The 15,061-nt window shown below is 37.9% G+C and overlaps 1 protein-coding gene across 1 annotated transcript in view; it reads left to right on the forward strand.

Annotated features, from left to right (window-relative positions):
• CPNE8 (copine 8) overlaps positions 1-15,061 on the forward strand; it is a 177,034-nt gene that overhangs the window by 108,656 nt on the left and 53,317 nt on the right. The window contains exon 11 of the mRNA XM_045829970.1: positions 12,643-12,718. Coding sequence (XP_045685926.1) covers positions 12,643-12,718 — 76 coding nt within the window. The remainder of the gene's footprint in view (positions 1-12,642; positions 12,719-15,061) is intronic.

Raw genomic sequence — 15,061 nt, forward strand, 5'->3', positions numbered from 1 at the left:
GGTGGGACTAGTGCATTCCCTTAAGCTGATGTCACATGCAGAATAGTGCTCAACCCAGGAAAGATGGCTTCTGTGGATGGTGTTGGTGAGGGACCTTGGAGGCTGTACCTTTCACCTTCTCCCTGAAGTCACAAAACCTTTGGGCCACCTTCCCTCTGCTGGAGATCAGGGTGACTGGCTGCCAATGAGATTTTTTGTGCTGCCCATTGAAGCATGTGTCTGGGTTTCTAGTGGATTCCTGTCTCTCCCTGGCAGTCAGAATCCCTATTGATTTTCACAACTAGATGTTATGTGGGCTCCTCCTTTTGGCTGTGGTACTCTGGGATGGGGAGCTGAGCATGAGGTTGAGACCCAGTGCTCCTCAGGGGGAACCTTTACAGCTGAAATATCCCTTTGGATTCACAGCCCCTGCAGGTGGATGCAGAACCAGCCCTTTCTGCATTCCACCCTTCTTACCAGTGTTGATGTGGCTTCTTCTGTAAATCTTTGGTTATAAGACTTTTGTTCTGCTAGTCCTCAGTTGGTTGTTCTATAGTTTAATTTTGTTGTTCTAAGTGGTAATTCCAGTTTGGGCCTGAGAGGAGAGGATTGTAACTCCCACTTACTTGGCCACCATAATGGATCCAGCAGATGATTTTGTGGTCTGATTATGGTAACATTACTTAAAAACAACAATAATAACAGCGAAAATCCATGTGTGTTCTTGAAATTGTGAAACAGATTTTCTCAATGAGTTGCCTCTAAAGGGTTGGGAAAAGCCTTTGGTGAGTGACAGACATTATTAACACTTTTAGGCTCTGTTTAGAAAATAATACATATATATCATGTATGTGTATGTGTATATGTATATGTGTATATATATGTATTCATTGTCTTCAATTTTCTTTTGTCACTGCCCAGCCTGTCTTCACCCATTTGGAAGCCAGGGTCAGTCACTAGGGGCTCAGAGAGACCTGTTGACTGGATCTTTCCTTCCTATCCTTTGCCTCTCTTCAGCTGCTGGGCTGCCTTTTGAGGTGAATGGGCAGCTGTAGCCAAAGAAACCCCACAATACCTGCAAAAGGGAAGCAGGAGGGACACCAAACAGCCCTCTAGGAGATGAGGATATCAAAAAGATTAGTGCACCAGAGGTCACAGTTTCCTGCAGCTTTGTAAATAATTTGCTTGGATAACATTTTACCTAGATTATACAATCACCACAAAAGTCTGAGAGTCTAATTTTTTTTGAAGTCTTAATAGAAAAATGTCAAGTCACATCTTCATGTTACCCTGCTGTCTGTGACAGTGCCGTAGTATTGCCTTGCCTTTCGGGACCTCGACACTTTTGATGAGAATAGGCCAGTTATTTTGACTGAGGCCTTTCAAATTGGGTTTGTCTGATTTTTCTTATGATTAGATTGAGATTATGCATTATTGGGGAAGATAGCAGAGAGGTGATGTGTCCTTGTCAGTGTTTTATATCACGGGGTACTTGATGACAGTATATGGTTTGAAAATGTCCCTTAGTGCTACTAGATTGTTTAGGCTAGTGAGATGATAAAGGAGGAAATGTATCTCTGAAGCTCCACTTCTTCAATCTTAAATTCACTCTGAAAGGTCTCAGAGCTTTTGTCTGCACCTGGTTTTCTGTGTCAGTCATGTGGGGATAGTGATAGTGGAAAGAAGGGTGCTAAATGAGTAAAAAGCATTCCAACTAATGTGATTCCTCTGTGACATTATTCGTACTCTCAAAACACTTTTTAGAAGCATTAAAAGATGGGTTTGGTTGAAAACCCAACATACAGTTTGCATTATGGTTGAGGTGGAAAGTTTGTATTGAAGGCACTCATCATGTCTGGGAATAACAGAATATCACACAGAATCACTCTTTTCATAAGAGCCTCTGAATTTTACATATGATGGGAAATTGCAATCAGATCCATCAATTAAAGGCACAGTGTCAACTTCTTCCTTAATCACCAACATTTGTGAATATTTTAATTATATTCAGGAGGCAAATTAGGCTTATGTGTAAATAAAAATGAAAGAATTTTGAATGTAAAGACTTTATTGCTAGTGATTTTCTGGTACCTGATCTGAAATGAATTGTAAGTCAGTGCCTTAAGAGAGCACAATACAGTAATTCAAGGTGCCATGTTTTGCCTATCAAGCATAAATATTTAAACATTTGCATTACTGTTTCTGAATGAGTGGATTAAGTAGCTGTGAAATATTACCTCGTGTTCTTTCAGGTATGATTGAAATATTACATTCAATCCTTACGCCCCAGAAAAAAAACAGAACTCTACAAATCCCCGTGTTCTCTGAAATGTTAAAAAGAAAATCTCATTTTTTAATAGCTTGCTTCATTTAACTCCTGCCAGTTCTGTGATACAACATGGCAACTGCACTGCAGTTCAGAATTTAAGACTTCCATTCTGCTCTTTGGAGAAAGAGTACACAAGTGCACTCCACTTTCCCTACACTCTCTAAAAGCTGTTCGAAAATTGAAATTATAGTTTCAGAAACAGAACTTGAAACCTGAAGAATTTTTTTAAAGGGAATGTTGTTTTTGCAAGGCATTTTATGTTTTACAAGCTTGTTAGTGTAAGTACTGAAGTATTAAAGCAAGATTTATTGCTTGGATGTCCAAGACCAGGAGCCCCTTACTTATCTAGGGACCACATACTAACATTCTATTTTATAGAAGTCTTATTAGTCTTATCTATAAAAAAGCAAGTGTTTCTTTTTTAGTATAGAAAATGATAAGCATTTTGCCATAATAAAATTATCACTATTATTGGATAAATAATACAAACCCTAGACAACTGTATCCCCCTAATAGTGCATTTATCAACTTCCCAACTAATATGTTGTTATTGTCATATATTTTAATTCTATATGTATTTTAAATCTTACCAGAAACTATAATAATTTTAGACAGCCAACACTGATACATTTTTATTACCAAAAGTCCATAATTTTTTCAGATTCCCTTCATTGTTACCAAGTGTCCTTTTACTATTCTATGATCCCGTCCAGGATATCATATTACGTTTAGTTTTCTTACATCCTTAGGAACCTCTTGGCTGATGTTTTTTTCATGACTAGGCTAGGGCTGTGGGCTTTTGAGAGAAAAAACACAGAGCTAAAGTGCCATTTTTATCGTGTCATATCACAGCATCAGCATGACTTACCACTCTTGATGTTAACCTGGGTCATTTAGCCGAGGTAGTGGTTGCCAGGTTTCTCCTCTGTTAAGTTACTCTTTTATCCTCTTCCACACTCTACTCCTTGGAAAGGAGTCACTATGTCCAACCCACACTGAGGAGTGGGAGTTGTGCCCCTCTTTAAGGGCAGAATATCTATATAAATTATTTGGAATTCTTTTGTATTGGAGTTTTGTCTCTTTTCATTTATTTTATTATTCAATTCTCACTTATGTCATGGACATTTATTTTAAACTTTGAATTATAATGCAGCTTTGCCTTATAACTATTTTGTTACTCAAATTGTTCCAGCTTTGGCCATTAGGAACTAGTTCAGTTGTATATTGTGTTCCTTTGACAGAACACCATCATTGTGGGTTTGTTGATTTTGTGCTTTTTTTTAAGTATCTCATTATTCTCTGTTCATACAAGAGCCTCCTCGAAGCTTATTTTTCTGCCCCAGTTCTAGGATCAACCATTTCTCCAAGGAACCCTGGTTTCTTTTATTGAATAATGGGATTAGAAATAAAGATCTGGGTGCTAGGTATGGTCACTGCTACTGGGGTGGCATTGCTTCTAGTCTCTCATTTGACAGAGCAAAAACACATATATGTGTTACTCATATGTATAGATACACACACATATATGTATATATACACATACAATATAAAGAGTCTATAGCATATATAAAAATCATACAGTTAGTGTGGATTGTTCTAGCTTTCTCCCCGTGCTTATCTGTAAACTCCATCTCTGATAGTGAGGAACCTGTTTCAACTATCTGGCATTTACATGCTTAATTCCTTAATTCCAGTGTGCTTGTACAGAAAATTCAAAATTGTTAACAGGTATCCTATGAGATACAACTTTACCAACCAAAGAACAGTGCTTATGTACAGTGTTCTTACAAACTACAATTTCCAAAGTGGCATTCTGACCTGACCTGGAATCCATATCTGCTGACTTTGAGCCTGGTGTTCTTTCCATATACCATGGTGGTTAGTTCTCTATGATACCACAGGCACTGATATTGTCCCAAAAAGCAGCATGTAACCAAGTGGGTCAGATAACATTAGAAGTGGTCTCAAATTTTGCTGACTCGAGTTTTTGTCCATTTTAGAACCCAAATAAGATTTATTAATATCTTCTGACTCTGGTGTGTTTTAATAACTCTCTTTAATTTAAATACACATTTCTCACACTGACTACTGGCAGTGTAACTGGGAATATAAAAAATCTCCAGGAAATATGCTCCTCCTTTAAAAATTTTTACCTAATTGTACAGTCTCTTGGGGTTTTATGACTTTGAGAATTAATGTTAGTTCCAATGTGTTCACAAACCACAACACTTTCCATGCTGCATTCAGAGCAAGGTGAGGGACTGTGAGCCATTTCCACCTGGGATCAGGCAGAGCTGTGCAGAAGAGGACCTGCCACACACTGGCTCTTTCTGTCAAACAGGCTTCCTGTCAATCTACCCGCGGGCAAATTTAGTGCACCTTTAACAGAGGTAGTGCTTCAAGGGGGTGGGGGAAGGGTGCTCCTTCCAGAAGCCTTGAAATTGACATTTTACTTCAGAATACTTTGCCTTTACACCAATACTTTGACATCAACACTATGCTCAAAACTGTGTGTGTGTTAGTGTGTGGGAGATATTCAGAGATGCAAAATGTAGCCTTTTTCCAAGAAGCGTACAGGTTAACAGGGAGATAGATATAAAACTTACAAACAACTATAATGCTAATTAGAATTTGGAATAAATAAAGCCTAGAATGTGTGATTAACAGCTTGCTCATCAGAGTCAGAGAGTTGGAATTTGGGTTGTGACTCTACCCCTTATTAGTTAAGTTGTTTTAGACAAGATACTTAACTTCCCTGAGACTTGGCTTCCTCATCTGTAACATCAGGGTAACAATACTTTCATGTTACACATATTATTACACATTATTGTGCTCATGATCTAGTTATGTAAATGAGTTAACAGTTTTTGGCACATAGTAATTGATCAATAAATGTTAGCCTTTTATAATCATTATATATCTATATATTTTTAAATGGTTTCAGTTCTTTTTCTGCTCTAATAAGTGACTGCATTTTATATTGAAATACTGGTAGTAAAATTGTGAAATGGATAAAATTCAGAATGTATGGGGAAATGGCCAGTCCCATGTTGTCCAGAGTCTGGGATAGGTGCGAAGTCTTGAATTATTAGATAAACTTGGAAGGATCAGTTAAGTTGAAGTGTGAAGAGCTTTTTTAGTAATAAACTGAGGAATCTATATTTAAATCAACAAGTGTGGGCAGGTAGTGAAGAACAGCATGATGTTTAAAAAGGGTCTGGAGCCAAGCCCCCCCCGTTTCACTGTTCACTGCTGCATGATGCTGGGCAAGTTACGTAAGGCCTCTGCCTCAGTTAATCTCGTGCATAACAACATCATAGGGTTATTGTGAGCATTATGCGATACTACATGTTCATTATTAGCTGAGAGCCTGGCAAAAAAACTAAATAATTGGTAGTTATTATTATCACAGAACTGAGTAGTTGATTTGCAAATAGCAGATGCAAAAGACAGTTCTTTCAGTGTTATAAATAAAATAGGCATGATGATAAATTTTGAGGAAGACAGTCCTAAAAAGTGACATTTTAAACCTCTTCTCCAACCCCCAAAGATCTGTTTTTTCTCCAAGTTTCCTGACCATTTATACAGTCAAGTTCTGGCTGGAGTGACTCAAAGAATTTCTATCTAAAGTGACATATACAGGTGCAATTTACTTATACAGCCATACCATTGGCAGGTGGTACTTTGTGATATGTCAACATTGGGTATGTAGTAAATTTATTTCTGAAAAGTGGAGGGTATATTAGTTTATGTAAACTGAGTGTTTTAAGAAAAATAGACACATTTTTCTTTAGAGAAATGCCATCTATTATTAATTAATTTTTTAAATCTAAAAGAGACACCTGCCCATTTACTGTCTCTCTGAATCCAACTGCTCATTTATTTGGGAGGGAAAAAGTCTGCATAAATTCTGCCTTATAAATAGCACTTAGGAGAGGGCTACTAAAAGGCAAGCCAGAGTTCATCTTGAGTGTTTTTTTTTCTGCTTTTTCAAAAATCTGTGAATATTTTAACCTGACATTATTTATTTTCAGTGTGTCAGTTTTTTGTGGGTGCAAATGCTGGACAGGTGGTCTCAATGCTTTTCATGAAAACTGAAAGGGATGAGTAATAAATAGGAAAGTCACTTCCCTGGAAAAACTGGGGGCCAATGTGCTCACCTTTGATTAGTACAGGCAGTTGGTATCTGCAGTCTCATAGGAGAATTTTTCTCTCAATGAGTGAGGTTCAACCAGATCATGAAGAATCACTGCACTGAATACTTTGGATTTCAGGGAGATAAAGAGTCCCTTGTCAGAAAACCTTAATGGAACTTTTTTTTAAAGCCTAGGACAGAGGCTGAGTGTCAAGGAAGTTTTACCCCATCGCTCAGCATCTCTAACTCAGTCATTAGAGCATGGCTGTCCTGGCAGGTTCTCATCTTGTTTTGCCTTGTTTGTCTCTTTCTTTCCCTCCTGACTTGCTCTTTCTTTTTCTTTCTCACTGAGTTGATGTCTGTAACATTAGGAACTCATTTGGTCAGTGACCAATAGGAACTCAATAGGTAATTTCTATGACCTATTATTTAAAGCCACACCTGCTTGGAGCAATTGAACTCTCTTCATAAAGTGGCTGTGGTTGAGGATATTATCATTCAGATGTCTCGGTTTGGAACATTCAAGATATTTTATGCTTGAAGATCCATGGTTATCTCACTGTGTCCCACATTGAACCCCCTTTTCAGTATGATTTTATCCCCAAACCAGCATGCTTTCTCCTCCTATCCCACCATTTTCAGGAAGATCCATATCTAGCAGTATTATATATTTATGTAATATGTATTACATATTACATATGTAATTATATATTACAGATAGATATCTCATATATAAGTTCTAGTCATGTAATATTGGAACCTGGGTATCAGTAAACATTTTTTATTATTATAATCCTCAAACATCTATAAAAACAAAAATAGTGAGGGTAGTGTAATGAATGCCATATCAGGGACTATGATACTTCATGTACTCTTGTATCTTCGTGAGCCTTAGAACTGTGCCTAGCACAAAGCAGGTACTTTATACACATTTACTCAAGTGGTTACCAGTTTATCAAATTTATTTCCTCCTTTAGAAATAAGAACTTTGTATAGCTGTAGTATTTGGAACCCCTCCCCACTTTTTTGTTCAAAAATGAACTTGCTGGAGACCCATGGCTATAGAAAATAATAGAACTTTTTAAAAATAGGACCATTTGGGCATCTTCTGAAGTTTTCTGAAGATGTTACACTTGTCGAATAGAGAAGCATTTATAACCGGTTTTTTGAGGTCATGGCTATTTGAAGGTACCTAACTCTAGAGTTTAAATGCCTCTAAGGAAATGGGAAAAAATACATACATCAAGACCAAATTAAATGCTAATGAAATGTGGAAGCATGTTTTATATTTAGAACTTAAAAAAACAGCTTTTCCATATAAATGTTTCATATAAAAGGGCAGGATGGGAGTCAAGAGTATTGAGCTGGTGGATTTCCCTTGGTGGGGGAAGTGGTCCTTGCCCTAGAACTCCACAACCCAGTCTTTTCCTGTGTGTCTCTGACACCCAGAGTCTACCCAGAATCCTTAAGAGCCCTTCAAGAAAGTATGCACAGCGGACCCAGGCTGGTGGCAACCAACAGACTTCCCCTCAGGGCATGAGCTTGGCAGGGCTGGGTCACAGGGCATCAGGAGGATGAGGCTAGTACATTCCCTCAGGCTGATGCCTTATAAATGGAGTCTTGACCCAAGAAAGATCATGTCTGTGGGCAATGTGGATGAGGGACTCACCACAGGGACTTTAGTGGCTGTTTCTTTAGCCTTTCCTCAAAACCACACAATCTTCTAGCCTGCCTTCCCTCTGCTGGATCCTAGGGTAAGTGGCTGAGAAGGAGATTTTTGGTGTATTGTTTTTTTAAGAGGGTGCTTGGGTTTTTAGAAGACTTCCATCTTTCCCTTGTAGATGGAATCTCTGCTGATTTTCACAGCCAGATGTTATTTGTGTTCTTCTTCCTGGCTTTAGCACTCTGGGATGGAGAGCCCAGCCTGGGAATGAATCCACTTGCTCCTCAGAGAGACCTTTGCCTCTGAGATATCCCTCCAGATTCTTAACAGCAGTATGTGGGTTTGGGGCAAGCCCTTTTTGCATCTCTGCCCTCCAACTGGTCTTGATGTGGCTTCTTTTATAAGCCCTTGGTTATAAGACTTCCATTCAGCTAGTCTTCAGCTGGTTATTCAGGTTGATTGTTCTGTAGTTTAGTTGTAATTCTGATTTGGTCCTGGGAGGAAGTGAGTTTAACTGCCACTCTGCTGCCTTCCTGGATCTCCTCCTGGACACATTTGTTAGGTAGAGACTGCCCTACAGGTTTCAGATGTAATATCTATTTTTCTCACTATTTTTAGATTGTAGAAATGATTATAAGATTTTAACAATTTAACCACTTAAGTCTTTTTAGAGCAAAACAACTAGTTATAGTACTAATCAGTTTGCTTTAAATATCTTTTTAAATTTATTTCCTTGGATTTGAAGTCATATATATATATTATAAAAATTCTGGGAAAAAATTAGAGATGTAAACAGGTAAATAGTCATGGATTAAACTTTATAAATGCAGCCAGAGGGCTTGAGAATTATAACCGAAAATTAGTGTCAATTAAGTCAACAGGAAATAGCAAAACAATATTAATGAATCAAAAGGAAATTGCTATTTATTATTGAAGTCTATTTGTCATATTTCTCTATATAGTAAAAATTGTTTCAATATTATACTATCAAAAATCATGAACAGAATATGATAACAATTTAATTTTCCTCCTTTTACTCTTAATAAAATCTAGGAATAATTTGTGATAAGGAAAAAGATATAAGAATAAATAAGTGAAAAAACCATGTTTGATACTTTAAAAAAAGTACTTATTTATAATTTAATATACAGTTTATTTTTGTTTTTTTTAAGATTTTATTTATTTATTTTTAGAGAGGGAAGGGAGGGAGAAAGAGAGAGAGAGAGAGAAACATCGATGTGCGGTTGCTGGGGGCTGTGGCCTGCAACCCAGGTATGTGGCCTGACTGGGAATCGAACCTGCAACACTGTGGTTCGCAGCCTGCGCTCAATCCACTGGGCTACGCCAGCCAGGGCTAATATACAGTTTTTAAAATAGGACAGGTAATGAAGGAAACTAAAAATTTCCAATATTTTAAGAAGTCTGCTACAAAATTGTTCTGAGAATCTCTCACTTCTCCACCCAAATTCTATGACTTATTCTGGAGACAAGGCACCTTGTTTCTAGGTTTGGCTATTTTATTTCTGTGTACTCACTGCCTTATGTTTATGATTTTTCAGCAAATTGTCACTTCTTGATTATCCATTTCCCTAGGAAATGGATCTGAATAGAAACAATGATGTGCTTTTTTTTTAATTTCACAAAAATGTCTTAGACGCTGCAAAGCAATTTGTGACTCACTTAATACGTTTTCTCTCTAAATCTCAAGAAGAATAGCTCTGCATTTGTATGAAATGCAAATTCCGTGTTTTATTCAAAATAATCTTGAATAAGATTCAGTATGTGGGAGTTGGGGAGGCAAGTATTTTATTCATTTTTAAATTTATTTATGACCTTATTCTAAAAGGATCCAAGGCAGTTTATAATAAAATGTAATAAGCTTATTGTATAAAGCATATAGTAAGACATGGTGAACTAAACTATGTGAGGATATCTGCCCTGGCTGGTATGGCTCAGTGGATTGAGTACTGGCTTGAGAACCAAACGGTTGTCAGTTTGATTCCCTGTCAGGGTGTGTGCCTGCCTTGTGGGCCAGGTCCCAGTTGGGGGTGTGCAAGAGGTAACCATGTATCTCTCACACATTGATGTTTCTCTCCCTCTCTTTCTCCTACCCTTACCCTCTCTCTCTAAAAAAGTAAATAAATAAAATCTTTTAAAAAATAAACTATGTGAGGAAATTGAAGCAAAGGGAAAAAGAATGGCAAGCTATCTGAAAAGTCTGTGGGGAACAGTAGTACCTTGTGAAGACATATCCTTCTAGAAATGAGCCACAAATTTGGCTTATTTAAGCCCTCTACTGGGAGGGAAAATCTCCATTTCATGATAAACAGGGTCTTTCAGAATAGAAAACACAAATAAGAAGCACAGATCCCAGCACTGAGAATTGCACCCTATTGTTCATCACTAACTTCTGTAGAAGATGAAATCTGGCCAGAAAAAAACAGAACCAAATATCAAAGAACTGCTTCTTAGGAAATTCTGCAATGATTTCAACACGGGCAGTTCAGTGTTTAGTGCAGTAAACCTGACCACTTGCAGCTGGGTCTAGACTTGCTACTCTATTAGACTGGCTTCATCCAAATGGATGTAGTACTTGGGTCTTGACTGAGTCATTGCAATTACCTGAGAACAGTAAATGTTGCTCATCTCTACCAAGTTTTGATTAGTGTTGAGTGGCAGGGATTTAATGTTAACAATACAAACTGAATGTAAACAATTAACCAAATGGGGGCAGGATTTGCACAGAGAACTACCATAAGGCCTTAAGTGACCCAGGCATTATTTTTAAGGCCTCCATATTAAATTCCTGCCACTACTGTGGTGAGCTCTAGTTATATAGGGCTTGTCCATACTTATCAATGTCAAAATGTTTGTTGGAAGTACTATAAACAGAACCCCTATCTCCGTGATTATCACTTAAGATACCAGCAACACACACGACAAAGGAAGAGAAAGGTTCTAAACAGAATCTCCATAACTCAGGTTTTTAAGATCTGGAATGAAAGGTATCACAAGCTTTAGTTTGCACTTCTGAAGGTCAAAGAGAATTATTTTTAAGAAATGTGTAGTTCCAAAGTACTGTTTTATTATTTTCCTTATATAATATGAAAGAGTGAGTGCTAGGGGTTTGGGCTCATAAATGAAAAAACAGTTATCACAGCCTTCAATTGTATTTTCTTTTACCCACTTTCACGTGAATAGATGTATTCCTGAAAATTAAATATGGAAAGGTCAAGGTGATACTGGTGTAAAGAGAAATGCCTTGTATGGAATACTGTGATATATGTGTGAGATCTTTGAGATAGGGAGAACTGGGAAGCTAGATATCTATCTAAAGGGCTATACTTTAAATACAGTCCTTTATTATTATTTTTAAAGAATTTTTAAAGAAACGATTCTAATAGCAAAAGTTCTAATCAAATGAAATGACAGCTAGATTTTTCTTCCACATTTCTTATTTATAAATCATTTTTGTTGGCTAGACAACTGCTTTGTGGTTTGTCACTGGTCATCAGGTTATGGGAGGATTATGGATTTTAGTGATTGACAGCTAAGCATTAAACTGATGTGGGGGTTTGGGGAAATGTCCATTTTTATAGTATCGAACAGCTTGCATTTGCAGAGCAAATGGGCCGATCTTAAATTCTATGATAAAAGTAGCAGCGAGATCTCTTATGTTTGTTATAGGACTCTAGCTCCTACAGTCTGTATCTTCTTCCTTTGAGGCATTACATTTCACCATGTCACTGAATATCAGCATCTCACCCTTATTTCTCAGCAATGCACATTCAGCCTGGTGTTGACCATTAAATTAGCACAGAGTAATGGAATATGGGTCCCCTCTAAACTGATGAATGCATCACATTTTACAGTTGTGTGGGTCAGTCTCTGTTATCAGGCTGAATAAACATTTTATGGCGGGAACCAACAAACGCTTACATAATCCTTTCCCTCCCCACTCAAACTGAGAAGGCACCTGTAGAAGGCCTGCTCTCTGAGAAGATAGTGGCAATTGCTTTAAAAAGGTGAAGAAATGTTGGTATTGGCAATGTACTTTTAAGTTATTCATATTGAATATCAGGCTTGGTGACTATTATCCATGTTAATATATGAGGCAACCTTTTAGAAAATGTCCTATTGCATCCCGATCGGAGGGAAGTTTGGTGATTGTTGTGTACCGTGATTATTGATATGGGTAATAAAAAATTTCTGAGTGTCTTAAACTTTCATCCTAACAAATAGTTAATTAACTGAACAGCATAGAAGACCAAATGTTTTTGAGATATGAATTGCTAAAACTAATATACCTGTTTGAAATATTAATATTTGAATGTGAACAAAATGTAATTTTTGAGTATACTAAGTTTGGGGTTAGAGAACAATGAAATTATGCACCAGCCTCTTTTAAATATAATCCAAGCTATCCTTATAACAATATCAAGCATGTTTTTCATGATTAAACTATACATTTCTAAAAAATATATAATTGACAAATATATGGAAACTAATACTATCTGTTTTTCCCCTTAATTTTAGTCACGATTTCATTGGAGAATTTACAACAAGCTATAGGGAACTTTCTAGAGGGCAATCACAATTCAATGTATATGAGGTAAGAGGAATCATTTTATTATTATCCTCTGGAATAAATATACTTATGCATTAAAAGTGTAGATTTGGAAAGGATAATTGTCAAAGGTTAACTTAGTACCCATATATGTAAGCATCTTTAAACTTATTGAGCAAACTTGTTTCTAAGATTAAATGATATTATTTCTCTTCAAGTCATGTGGTCTTTTAAATCTATTTTATGACATTTAAAATTCTTGCCTATGTAACTTTTTCTTATTTTTAAAAAATTCAGTAGGATGAATGTTTTTTTTCTTTAAGCTTCACGCTTTATGTTTTGCCTTCCTACCAACCTCCTCCTTAAACCCTTTTTAATAAAAAGAGTAAAATATGAATTTTAGTTGTGTCAACATGGTGTTATAAAATGAACTGTGACCTCCTGAGCGTGTTCATGCACTTTCACTGTTGTGTAGATGAAGACTGAAGGGAATGGCAAAGTATGGTTCAGTCATTAAAGAAATCCAAGTTATGAAAGCAAACACACCAGTTATTTCTGCCTTAACAGTACCTTGTCACTTAACTACCAGATATGTGTTGAGCATATGGTATGTTTCAGCACATTTAACTCTTGGGCTATATTATCTGTATATTCTCTTTATTTTTAAATTTAATATACAGGGATAGCAGATATCTCAATATTTAATCAATAATGGAAACGATTTCCCTGCCAAATTGATGCTAAAATTGACTTTTTTAAAGCTGAGAATGGAGAAATCACTTTCTCCCTTCTTTTTACTGGCCTGAATATGTTGTATTCATTCATGCATTAACTTATAAATAAAATGTTTATTACATGACGCCTATATTCCCACTCTGTGTCAGGCCCTGGAGAAACAGAGATGAATAAAAGTTACAGTGTTAACGGGCAATACAAACACAGGGATTATGTTTTGTGCATTTTGAAAAATGCTATATATTATAGTATACTTAGTGGACTATGAGATATTTGGGTAGGGGGCAAACTCAACCCAAGAAAGCTTCCCAGTGAAGGACAAAGGTTGAGTAATAGAACAATTTTTCTATCTGGGTCCTCCAAGGAAGGAGTGTGAAGGCTCTAATCAGGTGATGAAATTAACATAAGACAGGTTGTACTTACAAAGATGGCTGTTTTCTCCTTTGGCCTCAAAGTGGAGGAGGAATAGCACATGTATTAGCCTTCCTTGTACTTCAGATTCATCTGCTGCCAGTCACCACATAATCCTCCACAGATCACCACTTTGTATATGTTGGTGCACTCCTTGGTATATGCTCTAACAGTGTGAAACTCTGACTTGGCGATCACTGGCTGTTTCAACAGACTTGTCGTCAGCCAGAAATTAAGAATTAGGACTTTCTCAGGTCTTCCCTGGCCACACATAGAGATCTGCACGTGTATTTGACCTTCTAGATTCCCAGCTTTTTTTTTTTAATAGATGACTGAGCTTTTAAAAGCCTAGGCTAGTTTCGGCAGATAAAGCTTTTGCCTGATTGCTGGGATGATAGCATTACCTCTAGAATTGCAGTCATACTGGGTTGGAAGTTGTTTGGGGTCTATCACTAGGTCTGCAGTGTGGTCTTTGGTTGGTGTGCTTTTTACCATGGGCTCAGTTGGACATGGATTCTGTCTGGTCCTAGGTATATGACACTGGCTCTAGTACCTTGTTCAGTGAGGTGGTACTGGTCTAAGGCTCCTCTGTAGGGTGCAGAGTTGGGTGTTCAGTAGCTGACCTGTTACTAGGTATACCTAGATATACAGACAGGTGTGGCTCCAGCTAGGTCCCTGGGAGGGCTCCCCCCTGAGTAGGCAGAACTGGTCCCAGACCATGCCTAAGAGGATCTGAAATGAAGCCCCATGGCTATTTTAGGTTCCATACCCAAGACAGGTCCATGGACCTGGCTCTGGGGGCACAGATGAGATTGTCTCCCATGAAGCCCCTGCGTGCACTGGACTGCTTCCTGACTAACTGCAGGGGCTAGAGCCAAATACAGCAATATTTCAGGATCTCCAGAGGTGCAGACCTGAGGGTGTCCTGATGGGTCTCTATGCAGCAAGACTGCTCAGATCAGAATCTGTGCCTGGGTGGGTCTGGAAGCAAGGGCCGGGCCCTTAAAGATCTATAGGGTTGCAGGCAGGATGGCTTCCACCTGGGACCCTGGATCCGCAGGACTGTTGGTGGATTGCAGCTGTGAGGGGGCTGGACCCGAGTGAAGGGCCCAGGAGAGGACCCTATCAGGATCTGCAAGAGTGCAGGGGCACCGGAGTGCGGGGGGAAAGAATCTGATGCCAGCCTGCCTTCGTATTCTTTCTTCATCTTTATGTCTTTCCTCTCTGGCCAGCCTGAGCCAA

Source organism: Phyllostomus hastatus, unplaced genomic scaffold, assembly GCF_019186645.2.
Source record: "Phyllostomus hastatus isolate PE091 unplaced genomic scaffold, TTU_PhHast_1.1 phas_scaffold_93, whole genome shotgun sequence".
Lineage (NCBI taxonomy): Eukaryota > Metazoa > Chordata > Mammalia > Chiroptera > Phyllostomidae > Phyllostomus > Phyllostomus hastatus.